Consider the following 17,515-nt stretch of genomic DNA (forward strand, 5'->3'; position numbering starts at 1 on the left):
ATTTGTAAATTGAAATGTGAAATTGTCTGCTCCTGTCATTTATAAATTAAATGTGAAATTGTCTGCTCCTGTCATTTATAAATTAAATGTGAAATTATCTGCTCCTGTCATTTATAAATTGAAATGTGAAATTATCTGCTCCTGTCATTTATTAATTGAATGTGAAATTATCTGATCCTGTCATTTATAAATTGAATGTGAAATTATCTGATCCTGTCATTTATAAATTGAATGTGAATTATCTGCTCCTGTCATTTAAAATTTGATTGAAATTATCTGTCGTGTTTCATGCCAAATGAAAATATTACATTTTTGTTTCTGCTTTAAATGGTAAGTTAATCATAAAAACAAGAATAAAACTGCTTTCCGATTTTCATTTTCTCAGTTTTCCTTAACCTTATAGATACTTATACATTGACAATGAGCTTAAACCTTCATCATACTCATCTACTTTAGCGATATTATGCATGTCAGTGAAACTTTATATCAATTATCAGCTTTGTGAAAAATATTTTTAACCAACATCTAAAGAAGTCCTAGATCTAAAGGATGTAAAACTCTTATTTGATTTATTTTGATAATTTGTAAGAAAGGAATTGTTGGTCTTTGGGACTACAAAAACTTATGGCTGCCTGGTTGTGCGGTATGGGCACTGACCGCTCTGTCGTTCGGACCACTACATTGCCATCCCCCATTGTCCTGCTGGAGGTTTGGACTAGGAAGTAAATTATCTTCAACTCTGAAGGAACATCCGAAACATGTAAAACATTTTACATTTTACAACTATTCCTTTGTTGGTCAGAGTTACAGTCAAATAGAGCTGTAAGAAGGGGTAATGTCTCATCACATTTTAGTAGCTAGCCATTACGATTGTCTGAAGGATGCCTGTGTCAGCAACTTCAGCTTGCAAATACATAATGTGAAGTGAATATTTATATTATTTGAAATTTAAAAACATTTCCTAAGGCATTGTGAACTATAAAAATCTAAATTCAATTCTAAGACATTGTGACTATGTTGAAGTTATTATTTGTAAAGATCTGTTTGCAAAAAATAATAAGTGCTTTGTTATATATATTCTCTGAGGTTTACAAAATAAAATAATATCTATTTTTAAAAAAGGTTCTAGACACACATTTAAAAGAAATACTTATAAATTTTGAGTGACAATGTTGAATTTATTTTTTGTAAAGATCTGTTCATGTTTATTTTGTGAAGAGGACGTGGAAAGAGTTTGTTGGATAAGCTACCTTTGTTATAAATGTTATAAACTTAAATTTGTGAATAATGTAAACTTTTTAAATTTATTTTTTTTTGTGCTAACTTTTTATTTTTGAATTTGTATGCAAGAACAGCAAAGCTGTATATTCCTCATGTAACTGAATTATCTGTATGTTTTTACACATGATATAGTAAACATCGCACATTGTATTTTTAATATACTTTTCATTTAATATATAATTATATCATTTGGTTTAAATACAGTAGAACACTAATATAACAAATGCTCTCAGGGACACAGCCAGATTCTTTTTTCAATTTATAAAAAAAAAACAAAGGGTTATTAGCCCAAAATATATTTGAAATGGTGAAGAGATGTTTTTGTTTGAAAAAAAAACAACAAACTTTAGATGACTGTATTTACTTAGATAATAATAAGGCTTGTCAAGTCCAAAGATTAGTGAGAAATGCAATATTTCCAGTGGCTGCGCAGCCCCAGCTGTGACCTACATATTTTGCCACAAATTAATAACTGATGAATGTCATCGTAAGATAATGCCAAGGTGGACAGTGTACCACATTTTTAATGTAAATTGAATGAATACCAATAATTGTTTGTTAGCATTATTGGTGGGATAGTAAAAGATCTGTAATTCTGATCCACTGTTTATAATGATGTCATGTTTCCAGCACAATGTTCAACTGCCCTTTCTTTTTCCCTAACTGATGTCAGGTACCCTTTAGAATTGGTTGGACTCAAGGGCACCCTAAAAATCCTGAAATTAAAAATTCCAGTCTTCACTGAGACCCCTCCATTTTGGAAAGTGCTTACCACTCATTCACCTTGCTGGCTCAGTCCAGACATAAGGCAAATATGCCAACATGGCATCCACATTTCTTATATTTGTCTTAAGAATAATTTTAAATAGGTCATCTGAAATACCTGTAACGCCTATCCAACAATACATTTTTCTTTTCGATTTAGACCATGATATGCAAAAAATAAAAGCATAAAATGCGTCCTCTTTTTATATAACACAAATTAAAGTTTATAAAACCAAACATTAATTTAATTTAATGGGGTCAAATCAATGATGGTATTGTTAATTAGGAGAGAAATAGTTAATTTATATTGATGTTCTACTGTATATTTTAATTGGCATAATTTTTGTTAATGTACAATTGAATTTTTATTCTTTTTTCCACTAGTTTTCCTTTTTTCCTACATCACATATGTAAGTTAATGATATAAAAACCTTTTAATTTTTCAATTGGTGCTGTCTAATATACTCTATTTTTTTCTATATTTCTTAGCAACTATAAATGCTAGACTGTTGGGATTTTTTTCATGCTATTTTTATTCTTCCCACCACCACCACCCCTAAGTTTTGAAAAAAAAAATTGTTTCAATAATAAAATTCCAAAAATCAATTCCTCTTCTTCCAATTATAAAACCGATTTACAAATGTTTTATCTCGACATCAGGATTATTGTATTTAAAGAACGCGAGATGAGTTTCACTTTGATACTATTTACCCTTCAATACTCAAGTTTAATTGGTTTGTGATGCCTTAACCAGTAGTTTATTCAGCTACAATCATATATATTTTAGTGTATTGTATTGTTCTTGAAATTTGATTTTTTTAAAAATTGTAATCAGCTTGGATTTATAACATTATAACATTTTAGTGTTAATGTATATTTGAATATTTGAATAAGGATTGGGGGGGGGGGGGGGGTGGCTGCCTGGCTGTGCAGTATGCGCGTTGGACTGTTTGTATTTGTCGACTGGCCCAGGTTCATACCCTGCCCGCTGCCATCCCCCGCCGTCCCGTTTGGACCAGGAAGTAAATTATCTTCAATTCTGAAGGAACATCCGAAACATGTAAAACAAACATTTACAGTATGTTTAATGAGGAAGAAATTCAGAAAACACAACAGTTACTAACTAGGTCTAAATAGCAAAAAAAAATGTTTGACCTCTTCAGAATTTAATCAGAATTTAAAATATCAAAATATAAATGCTATATATAATAACACCAAGTCATTGGAATCAGCCAGGAAAACCAACGACTTAGCAGAGCTTAAGTCTTGATTAACATGCATAACTGGATTGATGCATGAAATGCTTCGGATGTAATTATCTTCTTTCTTTTTTTGAAGTAACATCTGTAATGTATAAGATGATTGGATAATTTATTTATATCAAAGTTAGCTTTATTAAAAAATACTTAAGTCTCAAACTCAAATGGTAACATACTAGTTTAACCAAACTCACCTGTGAATCTTAAACTCTAAATCTAATCTTACTCCAATAGATATTCTTTAATTAAACTTAGCTTAATCCACCATAACAAATTGTAACTAAACTTAGCACAATCCTTCAAAATAAGGCTAACTAACCCTAAAAATGTTACTAACCTCAATCTTAAGATTTTTTATTCGATTTTTTTTATTCAGTTATCTCTCTTTGTTGGGCAATATTTTAGGGTACTCTCCGAACCATTGATATTAGGTTCTTGAAATAGGCAAGTGGTTTAGCTAGGGTTCCTAATCATTACTACTGAAGTCCAAATCATTCTGAACACATATACATGTTCTATCATTCAGGGATCAATGAATTTGATCCAATATCTTTTACCTCAATGTGAAGTGTTGGTCTTGACTTTTAGTTTTATTTCAAAGGGCTATTTTATAAGTTTATTTTAGTGAATAAGTCCAACTTTATCTTTATGAAAGTTGTTGTCCTTTAACCTGACCTTCTGACACCTAGCTGTTACAGTACATGAAATGAGCTATTTATAGCTTCTTTTGAATGTTTGATGTTTTGACTGACTCCACAAATCACTCATTTTGTAATCTGTGACACCTTTCCCCCTTTACATTTTCTTCATATTATGAATATTGACCAAATCCTGGCGGACTTTACGGAAATACACATTCAGGCTCATTCAAATTCCTGGTTGCTGTTTAATTATCATCCTGACCAGTTAAATATTTGTATCTAATATATTGTTAATAACTTTGTATTTAGCATTACTTTTTTTTTGTTCAGCCAGTAACAGATAGCTGTAAATGTATAATTATGCAAACAAATGTTAACCATTTTTCTGTAACTTATATATTTATTTTTAGTCAAACCCATGTAATGGTCTTTTTATTTATGAAGTCATATTTGATAGTATTATACTGTTACACTACTATGTACATTTTATAATGGAAAAAAATTGATCCTTAGTACCATTTTGTTTCCCAGTGTCTATCTATTAAAAAAAAAATATACTTAAATATACTTTACTAAAGTTTGGAAGGGGAAACATTATCTGGGAGTTATTATATTATAAGGTTGTTGTGTACAAGTTAGTGTTGAATTATATTCTCTCAGTGTTTAAGCACTCTAGGCTATAATCTATTTTACCAAATATCTGCAGGTATATATTGAGCATATTTTACTGTGGTCCTCATCTTCACCTAGGCTATTTATATTGCAATGATAGAGAAATACTTTTTGTTTGCCTATCAAGGGATACAAACATTGTAACTGACATACATATTTCACAACAATATTGTGTAAATAGGTTTCAGAAAGCAGTCAATCGTCATTGTATTTTGACTCATAGGGATAGCTTGACTTTTGTGTACAGGTACCGAGTTCAAGGATTGGTTCTCGGACTTGGCTAGTGACAGAAAATGCACTTATGGATTAAAATTAGATTGGTGTTTAAATAAAGGATGATTATAATTTGTTGGTTTCGCTATTAAATTAAAGACAAGGAATCGCATTAGAACAGTTTTGTTATTAGTATCTGTGGGGAGTGGTGAATAAGTGGCGAAGTTTCTGAACTCAAGGGTTTCAAGTTCAGATCCTGGTGAAGATTGTTAGCTTTAAGGGGCCACTGAGCCAGTTAAAGGGTATCTCACAGTAGGCGTATGGAAAAAAAGGTTAATCATTTTGCCGGCCACATGGCACCCTCATTAATCGTCAGACCTAGAAACAGATGAGCTTTACATCATCTGCCTCATAGATAGAAGGGTCTGAAAGGGAGCTTAGTCTGTTCAAGGTGCTGAACATATAACATAGTTGTTCAGTTTGTTTTATATTCACGACAGATCTAGCTAAACCTTGATGGAGTCTTTATTTATAACCACAGATACAATGATTAGTTAACTATTTGATACCATCTAGCCGAGCAGGATTATGTATTCAGTGCTAAAATAGACAAACATTGTGAAAACTAAGCATCCTTGGATTAATGTCTAAATGTACAATTGTTGTGAACATCAGCTATTTCAACAGAAAAACGTGACATTTAGATAACAATTCTGTCTGTATAATAACTTCAAGGGAAATTTACATATAACTCTATTTTTTTTTTCGCTCTACTTTGTTAGCCTTAAAAAAAAATATTCTGCGCCTTACATGTTTAATATACTTTTTTTTTACCCTTTGAAAGATTTTGTTATCTATGAAGAACTGTATTTGTTAGACATGCTATTTTTTTAGTTATAATTGATTAAGATGCATATTTTCTTTGAAATGCATATATAAATATATTTATATATTGATGCATAGTGCATTATTATAGAATAATATTATAATTAGCTTATGCAAAGGATAATATGTTAGATTAAAACTATTCTTTTTTGTTCCATTTCAATTTCTGCCACCTAACTTGCTCAAGCGGGTCTCTGTGATTTTTTTTGAAGCATCCATGATAATACAAGAGGAGATAATAAAGTATATTTTGTGCTACAGTTTGGTTGTCGTTCCTTGTGTGATAATTTCTGTTTCTTTATTGCCTGATGACAATGGTTATGCTTGCGCTGGATGTGGCAAAATATGTAGGTCACAGCTGGGGGCTGCGTAGCCACGGGAAATACTGCATTTCTCATTAATCTTCGGATTCGAAGACAAGCCTTATAATTAATATTATTTCTTCTGATACTGTTCAAACAGAACCATCTTGCCGGAGATGTCTATAAATAACTTGACAACAAACTAAAGAAACATCTGTTCTTTTCTTTCTTCTTTCTTAAACTTCATCAAACTAAACATATACGTAGACTTTCAATTTAATACCAACTTGAATTAAATCTCTTGATAATATTCAACTTTTTACTGATACACTAGATAGAGTCACTTGGAGAGCGACCTTAAAGTAATGATCCCGGATTGAGATGCATTACACAGCCGCTGACCCCAAACTGTATCGGCAGCCGCTGACCCCTAACTGTATCGGCAGCCGCTGACCCCAAACTGTACCGGCAGCCGTTGACCCCAAACTGTACTGGCAGCCGCTGACCCCAAACTGTACCGGCAGCCGTTGATCCCAAACTGTACCGGCAGCCGCTGACCCCAAACTGTACTGGCAGCCGCTGACCCCAAACTGTACCGGCAGCCGCTGACCCCAAACTGTACCGGCAGCCGCTGACCCCAAACTGTACTGGCAGCCGCTGACCCCAAACTGTACCGGCAGCCGTTGATCCCAAACTGTACCGGCAGCCGTTGACCCCAAACTGTACCGGCAGCCGCTGACCCCAAACTGTACCGGCAGCCGCTGACCCCAAACTGTACCGGCAGCCGCTGACCCCAAACTGTACCGGCAGCCGCTGACCCCAAACTGTACTGGCAGCCGCTGACCCCAAACTGTACCGGCAGCCGTTGATCCCAAACTGTACCGGCAGCCGTTGATCCCAAACTGTACCGGCAGCCGCTGACCCCAAACTGTACCGGCAGCCGCTGACCCCAAACTGTACCGGCAGCCGCTGACCCCAAACTGTATCGGCAGCCGCTGACCCCAAACTGTACCGGCAGCCGCTGACCCCAAACTGTATCGGCAGCCGCTGATCCCAAACTGTACCGGCAGCCGCTGACCCCAAACTGTACCGGCAGCCGCTGACCCCAAACTGTATCGGCAGTCGCTGACCCCAAACTGTACCGGCAGCCGCTGACCCCAAACTGTACCGGCAGCCGCTGATCCCAAACTGTATCGGCAGCCGCTGACCCCAAACTGTACCGGCAGCCGCTGACCCCAAACTGTACCGGCAGCCGCTGATCCCAAACTGTACCGGCAGCCGCTGACCCCAAACTGTACCGGCAGCCGCTGACCCCAAACTGTATCGGCAGCCGCTGATCCCAAACTGTACCGGCAGCCGCTGACCCCAAACTGTACCGGCAGCCGCTGACCCCAAACTGTACCGGCAGCCGCTGACCCCAAACTGTACCGGCAGCCGCTGACCCCAAACTCTATCGGCAGCCGCTGACCCCAATTTGTACCGGCACTTGCCGTTCCTTTGGATACAATCACTGCGTGGAAAAAAAAAGGGGGGGGGTAAATTGATGTGTGGACGACCACAGCTCATGCCTAGGCATTCATCTCATCAACCATGAGATGATCCATACTCTCATTCACAGGTTTCAATGTGTTGTTTTTGTCTTTTATAGCCTTACATATGTCAGTGAGGATAAACTCCCATAATGCCTTAAGGCACATCTGCTCTTCCTAGGCCATGGCGGATCCTTATTAGCTGGATTTTAATTTCGTTTATTAAACCATACATTTAATACTTTTACATATTTTATCACAACCATCATGGGTTAATTGACGTTTTCTTTTAGCTGTCTTCGCCTATAGCTTTCCTTTTGGTCCCAGTTGTGTGCCCCCCCCCCCCCTAGTCTTTATATAGGTTCTCCAGTTGTCGATTTCTGAAGACATTTGCTTCCAGATTTGGGCATGGTGGCTGAGTGGTAAAGCGCTTAGCTTCCGAACCGAGGGGTTTCGGGTTCGAATCCCGATAAAGACGGTGACTTGAATGTCGGGATTTTAGGGCACTTTTGACTCCACCCAACTCTAATAGGTACCTAACAGTTGGGAACAAGTAAAAAAAAAGGGCGGTTGGTCGAAGTGCTGACCACAAGACTGTTTAATCTTCGCCCATAGAAGCAGATACCCTCTAAATCATCTGCCCTATAGATCGCAAAGTCTGAAATTGGTACTTTTTACTTTTGCGGTCAGGTAGATAAGTAAACTTTACCTTTATAGTAAACACTGGCATTTATCAGAATATCGTTATTTCTTCCGCAATATAAGCTTGGCTTGTGTTATCTCTAGAGTAGTCTTATGCCTATAGTGTATATTATAATGTTTATGCAATTGTCTTTGAATTCTTCTCGACTATTTGTTGTTGTAATATTGTATTATTTTTAACGTATCACTGATATGCATAAAAGCTGTGCTATAATAAAATGTAGAGAAACGACTGTTCTGAACTCTGGGCTGACATACAAAGCAAAGATTAGTCTTCCAAAAGCGCAACACATAAACAGGTCTATGTTTTATGCTAAAACGGTCATCTTGGTGTCATGATTCGACATTTGAGCGAACCCCCCCTTTTTTTTCCCCCGCGGGTTAACAGATCAACGCGAAAATCAATGCTTGTAAACAAGTCACTAAAAGACGCCTGCCGGGGCAAGCCATCGTGGTCAGACGAGATGAGACAGGGGCAGATAACATCTCTGTCTTTGCAAATCCCGCTCTCATTCTGGTTTCGAGAGTAGCTGAGTTTCTCATTTGCATAAATCACAAGTTAAGATGCAGACGTCTGTATAATGAGAAGGTTATTAGTTGTCCATTTATTTCCAACTCACATATTCGTCCATTTCTAACGCTCTCTCCATCTTGCTTTCATTCTGTTTTTTTCTTTCGTATCCTTTTCCTCGCTCTCTGGTTTTTGTTTTTTACTTCTTTTGATAAAGATTGCATCACTTCCCATCACACTACACCCCACCCCTTTTTTTTTCTTCAAATATTGGAGCTTTTCATAGATGGCGGAAAAACTATAAATAGCTTGCTGTTTGGTGTATCCGGTGTGCAAAATGAAACGAAGTGTTAAGATTTTTTAAAATTTAAGATCGATGATAACGTTTGTGATTATTATTATGTTAGAAACAAACGAATATTCATTCTCTGGTGCTGCCAGGGTCGAGTTTGTTAAAGAGAAACAAAATTCATTGTAGTCCCTTTGTCAGTGTCCACTGAGAAATTTTTCTGGTGATGTGGCAGGTATGCAGCAGTAACGCCCTCAGACAGGCAACGAGAATTTTCCTAGGAAATGTTAAGGACCTTGAAGGTATCTGTGAGGTCAGTTGTTATTATCCCCTCACTTGTTATAACAATGGGGCATATTTTTATTTTAGGCAACTTTTATAACCGCTAAATCTCCAAGCTTAGATTCCCATATTTTCTTTGGTTTTCCATTTTGGTTTTCTTTAAATTATGGGATAGTGATACGGCGATATCAATGATGGTAGCGTGTTTTTTTTTTTTTTCATCTTTTTTGTCCATAAACAGGGAAATTAAAATCCAACATTTTTTCAGTCAAAATAGGCATAGCCCAGTAAAATAAGTAATTGGATGACTCTAGAACCTCCTCTGGCGAGTATTTGTAATAAGGGGGTGTATCTTTCCTGATCAAATTATGTGTTAAAATAAGCCTATATCGCAAGTTTATTATTATCATTATTTTTTAGTTGGAAACAGTGACGTTCAATCTAGTGTCCTTGACATTGTTTAGTTTATCGCAAAAATCTCCAATAAATGTGTAATTTTGGAAAGAAATTAATGGACCTCATTCATCAATCGTAAACAAACACCATTTAGCCACGTGATTCTCTATCTCTTCAATACAAATTACGTTATGCACCAAGGCTGTCACGTGATACGTTTTTTTTCGTTGTTTTATCAATATTATCAGTATATATTAATATTTAGGTCTGTGTTCTTTACATAGAAATGAAGTAATGGAACAGTCTAAAAACATTGTCCAGATTTAGCTGCCAAAGTCTAACAAACGATAACTCAAAAATTATTATTAAATTGAAACAAAACTAAAGGTTTATTTTTATTCTAGAAAGAAGGCCATGAAACAGTGTTTGATTGAGAATATATAAGCAATTATACACATACAAGAATCTATGCTTGAAAAATAACAAGTCTATCAGTGATTACATACACTCTGAAATGGACATTTGGCATTTACATTTATTGCTTATACACTTTCGGACTAATCACTGTCCAGTTAAAACATTTGAGGGAAAACAGAAATCTCTCTGAAACAGAACACCCATTTCTGTTTATCTACGATTTTACATGAGTTTCGATTTCGACTTTTTTAAAATCAATTAATTTCGAGGTAATTAGATCTAGATCTATATGTTAATGAGCAAACGATAAAGAAACTGACTGACAGTAATTTTGTAAGTTGTGTGTAAGCCGCTGAAATCTAAAAAAAACAAACATTAAGATGTATTATAATTCGTCTGCTATAACAATTTAATAGACTGCTATAAAAAAAAAAAGCAAGTTTTTAAAAATGGCTACTTTTGGTGAAACATTTTTGAAAAAGCTCACTCACGTATTTTCCTGAAATCTAAAATAACATTAACATAAGATCAACAAGATGTATCACAATTCGTCTGCTATAACAATTTAATAGACTGCTAAAAAAAAAGGCAAAAGTTGTTAAAAATGGCTACTTTTGTAGAAACATTTTTTTAAAAAGCTCACTCACGTATTTTCCTGAACAGCTTCAACGTCTTAAAAACTCCATAGCAAGATTTAAGTTTTCCCAGATTTTTTAAAGTAAACTCTTAAACTCCAAGATGTTTTCTTACACAAATGTAAATATGGTAACAATTAGTTAACATTGGTAGAAATACAGGAAAGTTGTCTAATCTACAGTTACTAACACTACATTAACAAGAGCAGAGGATATAATCAATCTAAATCAAGTTTATTCTACTATGTACAAAATGTTCTCCCTCGCCACTGTCCACAATTTAATATGCGCAGCCTCTCTTTGGTCTAAGCTTTCTTACATCTGCAAGTGATATCAACTACGTTAAAGCAATACCATCAAATATTATTTCATACATTCTCAGTATAATAAAACATACAAGAGTACCAGTTACTTTATGCATTTATACGACACCAAAAAAAAGAAATTAAAAAATTTAGATAAAAATAAATTAGATCACATGACCATACCCCCCCCCCCCACAGCGTCCATGCTAAGGGGGAAAAAAAGACAATGTTTCAGTGTGTATTTTGTTTTTTTAAGTTCGATCTTTTCAGTTTTATCTGCTAAAATATTGCGAATACAACAGCTTTTAAAATGACACGTAGGTACTAACTAGGACAGACATAAAAAAAAATGGCTGATCAATTTTTACAAAAGAAATTCAAGGATGAAAGGATTCACAATGGAATACTTCATTTAATGATTTGGTCTAATGAATGCAGATTAGTGCAAAGTGGCTCCTGGAATTCCTTCTTTCTATATATATTATCATTGCCTTTGATCATCCAAGATCATCTGATAAGGAGCAGTTGTTTCATTTTGGAGTTACCTTTCCATTGCCTTTGATCACCCGAGATCGTCTGCTAGCCTGTGGTAGGTAACAGTTGTTCCATTTCTGAGATTTGGAACCACTGCATTTATAACATACCCACCAATGTCACAAACAAGAATAAAATAAACATATTTAAATTGATAAATTTGAAAATGACGACTTGACCTGACCTGACATAAACAAAAATGGTTGAAAATTGGTGAGCTAGATCTAGGTAGAAATTAAAACACAAAAAGGCATTTCTCAAAAGTTTTAAATCAACCAAAGATCTTTCTTTCGAATGTAATATTTTAATCCAAGCCACTACCAAAGTACCTAGATCTACATACTTGCATAAACATTACATAAACTATGTGAGGACTATATTTAGACCATCAAATGTTGGCTTGAAGATCTATTAATTAAACATGCTCACACACTACAATTGTCATAGTAAACATATCAGTCAATCATCACCTCGCTTGGCGTAGAACATTAATACGAAAACATTGGTTACAGATTATAATGATATAAAACATCAGCTAGAACTAGCCTATATAAGACTATATACACAGTAAGTTTGGTTCTAAATATCACATCGAACTACGTGTATATCACAACACTTGGACATCTCGGTTTCTTTTTAAAAAACAACAAAAAAGTGGTTTATAAAAGTATATAAATGAGCCACGTAATGCTATTTATACGGGATTCAAGAAGGCCGATACTGAGAAAAATAAACATTGAACAGTGATGAAAATGAGAACATAGTCCACGGGAATACCCACGCAAGGGAATCTGGGATTTATTCTCATGATGAGTTATGATACAAAAGGAAGCCGGATAAAGTAACCATGAAAATGGGGCAATTAGATCTAGATAACAGACAAGATATACTCATTTAAGACAATGGACAATCGTGCAATAAAATGTGTCTTTTAAGTAAATTTATATAGAGCCTAAGAGAGAGAGAAAAAATCTATATTTTGAAGGATCAGCTACTTTATGTTTCCTCTTTAAACATTCTTTTCGCATTTTTACTGACAATACTTTAAATTTTAAAGTTGGCGACATTGTCGTGGTTAGAATTATACAGTCTCCGCTTATGGTATTCTTATAATATACTCTTATGTAAACCCTAAGAATTACATTTTTTTTTGTTACTAAAATTTGCATATTAAATCATTATATTTTTTTTTTAAACACGAAAATTAAATAAGGTTTACAATTATTTTCTTTCTTCTAAAATATGACATGCTTTTAGCAGGGTCAGGGTTAGGTGTCAAAATCGGCCCGGGCATTTCTATACAATCCGGCCCACAATTTCTATATCATATGATTGGCATATAATTCTAGGTCTACCTGTCTTCAAGATCATTATATAAGTTTGATAATTTATCGAAATGCATGCACGCAGCGAACTGTATAGTTGTATTAGAAATAGGGCCTATAGTTCTTATGTTGCTTCTTAATCGCTGAGTATGTAGGCCCTAAGAGGATGAAGCCTACTGACTACGAATGAAGGTTATTTCGGAAAATGTGCTAAATTAAAGTAGTATTACACTGTAGTCTGTGAAAGATTTGCTTTTAAACACGAAGCTCAGAAGGCGTTTTTATTAGAGAATATTATAAAACCTTTAACAATTTGATATGTGCCATTGTGGCATCGGCCATTTCGGTGACCCTACCGGTCCATTTGGGTACCGACCCACCGGGCATTTGCAAAAATGCCCATATAGCCAGTCCGCCCCTGGCTTTTAGGTATTAGTATTTTATTATAAAGTGGATTTTTATTCAAGCTTTCGAAAAAGTGTAGGGGCCTCCCCATACCTAAATCCGGCCCTGAACACATTCCGAAAATTAAGGATGGGTGCAGTGTTTCACATGGACACGCAAACCAAGTTGCCGCCCGCATATTTTTTTTTTTTTGTTGACATCTGTTGCAGACAAAGGCGTTGTCCGTCGGGGGGGGGGGGGTCTATTTAAGTTTTCTTTCCGTCTTCTACGAGGGCTACATTTACACACATACACGCTCATATACCAAAATTACACATATATACTTGCTTGTGCATACACACTTACAGATACGTACTCATCTAGACTCACATACACACATAAACTCACACATTCACACAAGTTCTGCTCAACCATAAAGTAGGCCTGCAAAACTACGAATTAGCATTTGTTGTAGAATTATATCCTGAACAATTCCGAAAGAACCATAAGTTATCTAGTAAACGTCGAGACTGATATTATTAGTATAATCCCACATAAATTGTTCGTGGCACAATGTAGATAATTAACCAAGGGTCGCTACGAGATTAAGTTTACATTAATGGGGGTTCTTCACTTCCGATTTACCACGAGCCAGTGACATAGCAGCCATGGGGTTCGATAATTAATAAGTCACCAACCGGAGAGGGGGGGGGGGGGGCAATGTGACAGAGAAAGCATTGAAAGAGATTCCAGAAAGATTATCATTGATCATGTGTGATGCCCCAACAGTTTAACAGACTAAGGGATAGTTGAAGGTGAAAGTGGAACCGGGGCAATTAAAAAGTGTTTCATTTTTATACGTAGTTCTTTAGAAATTTAGCGTCTTGATGATATTACTTATAAGAAGTTGTTACTGAATTAAGTGTCATGACACTATTACTTATAAGAAGTCGTTCTGAATTAAGTGTCATGACACGATTACTTATAAGACGTTGTTACTGAATAAAGTGTCATGACACTATTACTTATAAGAAGTTGTACTGAATAAAGTGTCATGACACTTTGACTTGTATAATGATACATACAGGATGACTCGTTTGCTAGTTTCTTAGAGGTAGGGGGAGCTATCTGGAACCAGGGCCCAGTGATACCCTGCTAGCCACTGCCAAGAACAGATCTAGACCTAGATTCCCTGCTAATACTGTTACGTTAATAGTTATACGCAAAACCACAGAACTACGGGATAAAAATATTCATACACGTATGACGCCAGATAGTTGAACCCGTTTCGGTTTAAAAAGAATCACAGTGGGAACATTATTTTGTTTAAACATGACAAAAAATGTAAAAGTTTTAACCTAAGTTTTTAATGATAACATCTAGATAAATATATTACTTGATCGAATATATATATATATATAATATTTTGGACATTGTAAAAATAAAGCGCTTAAAAACCTAACATTGCTTACGCTAAATAGAACAAAACAATATTTTAATATTGTAAAAGTTTCTAATTACATTATGCCAAGGATGACATTGTAGTCATAGCGACCATTACAATAATGAAGAATATATCAGTTTTTAAACAAAGATTCGACTGTAATAATCCATAGATTTATGACAATAACTTTCGTACTGTTCGGAATGAGTACCCGGTATTCTTAACTCTTTCTCTCCTAACTGACGATACCAGCGTTGATTCCACCAGAATGTGGTAAATAATTACGGAGAGAAAGAGTTAAAATAGTTTTCAATTGAACTCCTAAAGGCAGGATCTTAAATAGAGCCGCGTGGTTAGATTGAAATTAACAATACTGGAGAATAGACTTTGGCTATTTGAAAAGACTCCACACTAACCTGTAATGAAGTTGATCTGGCTATTTGAAAAGACTCCACACTAACCTGTAATGAAGTTGACCAAACAGAGATATTCTCAGTTACAAACACGACATATTGACATGCTTACATGTGTACCATTACTTCTTCATGTATTCATGAAAATCAATGCTGGATCATGTCATCTAAGATAATAAAACTAAAAACACACATGTAACTTATTTTTTTCCAGTTATATAATAATAGTCATGTAAACCATTGGCGTCTCTAGGCGGATGGCGGGGTTGCGGGCTGCACCGGGTGACGCCCACCCTAGTGACGCCACTGATACAAACCCACATAATTTATTTATTATATTGAGCAAAATATTAACCTGTGAAATAGATCTAGATATCGACATAAAGTACACAAAAAAGGTTTGAACTCAAGCCACTCTAGAGTCAAACTGTGGAACATTAAGACGCCACTTATTTGAGAATGTGCCTCCGCAGATACATGTAAAACAATGCATATTCTCAATCACATAATACCATGGCTATCACTATCTCTTTCTCTGCATCTTCTACCTCACTAAAACATTTAAAACAGTTAATCTGGTTTTGTCCGTGAAATAAATTAGCTTACAAATGTTCATTCGGTCCTGGCAAAGGTTCTATTCAACACTGTTTTGATCTTTGGTGCTTTCTTGATGACTGGAACTATCCTGAGCACAATGACCCATACACGAGTATGTTTTCTGTAGCCTGGTTATTGCACAGCCCGATAACCGCTAAAGTAGGAAGCAGCTATAAATCTACAGGATCTAGATCTACATGCTTACGCAACGCAACATCTGAAGACAGTACCGTATGTAGACTTGGAACAGTGACGGTGATGGCAGAAGTGGCGTAGCTAGGGTGAGGGGTGGGGGTCCAAATCTGAACATCCACCCGAGCCCCCCTAATGAGTGTTTTTACATTAAATATTACGGCAATTTCTCATGTCATGATGTCGAAATGTAGAGGTCGAGCACCCCGCGGGCCCCCAAATCCCTAGCTATGCCACTGGATGGAAGCAAGGCAACATTACATCAGAGCATGCTTATGAGCCGTACTATATAATCTGTGCAGGCATTTTAGAAAGAATGTACATGTGTATTGGACTTAAGATATTGGCATTTGTTTGGATTATTATTATGAGTTGTTTAGGTGTTGGACTTTATGAATAGTGGAAATATTTGATTTATGATCTGTGCTTTATGGTCTGTGGCACAAATCACGTCTATAAATAAACCGGAAGCTCCTGCTGTTGCTTCACGTGCTCTGGTATTTCTGCTGGCGTGATCATCAAATAGATTCTCTGAAAACAAAAGAAAAATAGAAAAAGTAATTGATAAACAAATTTTGAATTGGCGTTTCTATGTATAGAGATTTATTAAGATATGTGTATAGATATTGCTACGACTCAACATCGGATATCTGCACAACATGATATAACCAAATCAAGAACTTGACAACTCTGGTTCAAATAATGTAATTCTTTTTTTTTTGTCTACAGTTTGTCCATACGATACACTGACTGTACAAATGCTTTAATGCAGATAATCGGACTGCTGTGCCAAACTCGGCCTCTCTGCCTGGTCCAGGACTTCACTGATCCTTCCTCACGCACTTCACACTGGATTCATTGAATTAGTATGACTTTCTGTACAGGACTGAACCAGACTGAATCGTTTTGCTGTAATGAACTTGTACCGGACTGAATCGTCTTGACTTTGAGACTCTCGCTCTTTACATGGGGACTCCGAAGGACTTATCGAATGCGATAGAAGCGCCAGCGACGTGTTGCCACTTCTTTCTAGACGATATCATGTCGAGGGCGATTTGCAGGGGGGAGTGTTTGGATAATGGTACTTTCTTGAAGAGTCGCCCGTCATAGCTCGTCACTAAGGATCGCTTTTCAGTTCGCTGGCCTGTTGTTGTTTTATTCAGTAGAAAAGATTACATTGCTAAAAACACATAAGACAAAAATGTAAGTTACTTGTTTTCACAACAATTAAGATTAACATTGTTCAGAAATTGTTTAGACTTGACGATAATTAGGTTGTCTATTGTCCTCTGCTGTAGACACATGTTCGTACACGAACGAGGTCCTTGATAGTGGGATTCTTTCGACAGGAACTGTCTTTACTTTCTATGGAAGCCCAAGGGTTCCAAGAAACATAAATGCTTTTGCTGGTGCATTTACCAGCCGACAAGCTTGAATTTGTAACAGCTTTTATGTACCACAAGGTGGGCTAATCAACGCAAAAAAAATGTTCTCATGCATCACTCAGTCCTTATCACGTGTATAAGTCATGTGTCCTACGCC

General features: G+C 35.9%; 1 protein-coding gene across 2 annotated transcripts in view; it reads right to left on the reverse strand.

The window, feature by feature from the left end:
* Positions 1–10,109: 10,109 nt before the first annotated feature.
* The window catches only part of LOC106060724 (sodium-dependent serotonin transporter-like), a 70,972-nt gene continuing 63,566 nt past the window's right edge, over positions 10,110–17,515 (reverse strand). The window contains exons 16-17 of one of the 2 annotated variants that reach the window (XR_008774107.1): positions 15,233–16,504; positions 10,110–15,187 (exon numbers count right to left, since the gene is read on the reverse strand). Coding sequence is in view for 1 of the 2 variants with exons in the window: in XM_056006662.1 (XP_055862637.1) it covers positions 16,427–16,504 (78 nt within the window). In the remaining variant the exon portion in view is untranslated. Of the gene's footprint in view, positions 16,505–17,515 lie in introns of both variants that reach the window. The other variant, XM_056006662.1, reaches the window with a different exon arrangement.

This window comes from Biomphalaria glabrata, chromosome 12 (genome assembly GCF_947242115.1).
Source record: "Biomphalaria glabrata chromosome 12, xgBioGlab47.1, whole genome shotgun sequence".
Taxonomy (NCBI): Eukaryota; Metazoa; Mollusca; class Gastropoda; family Planorbidae; genus Biomphalaria; species Biomphalaria glabrata.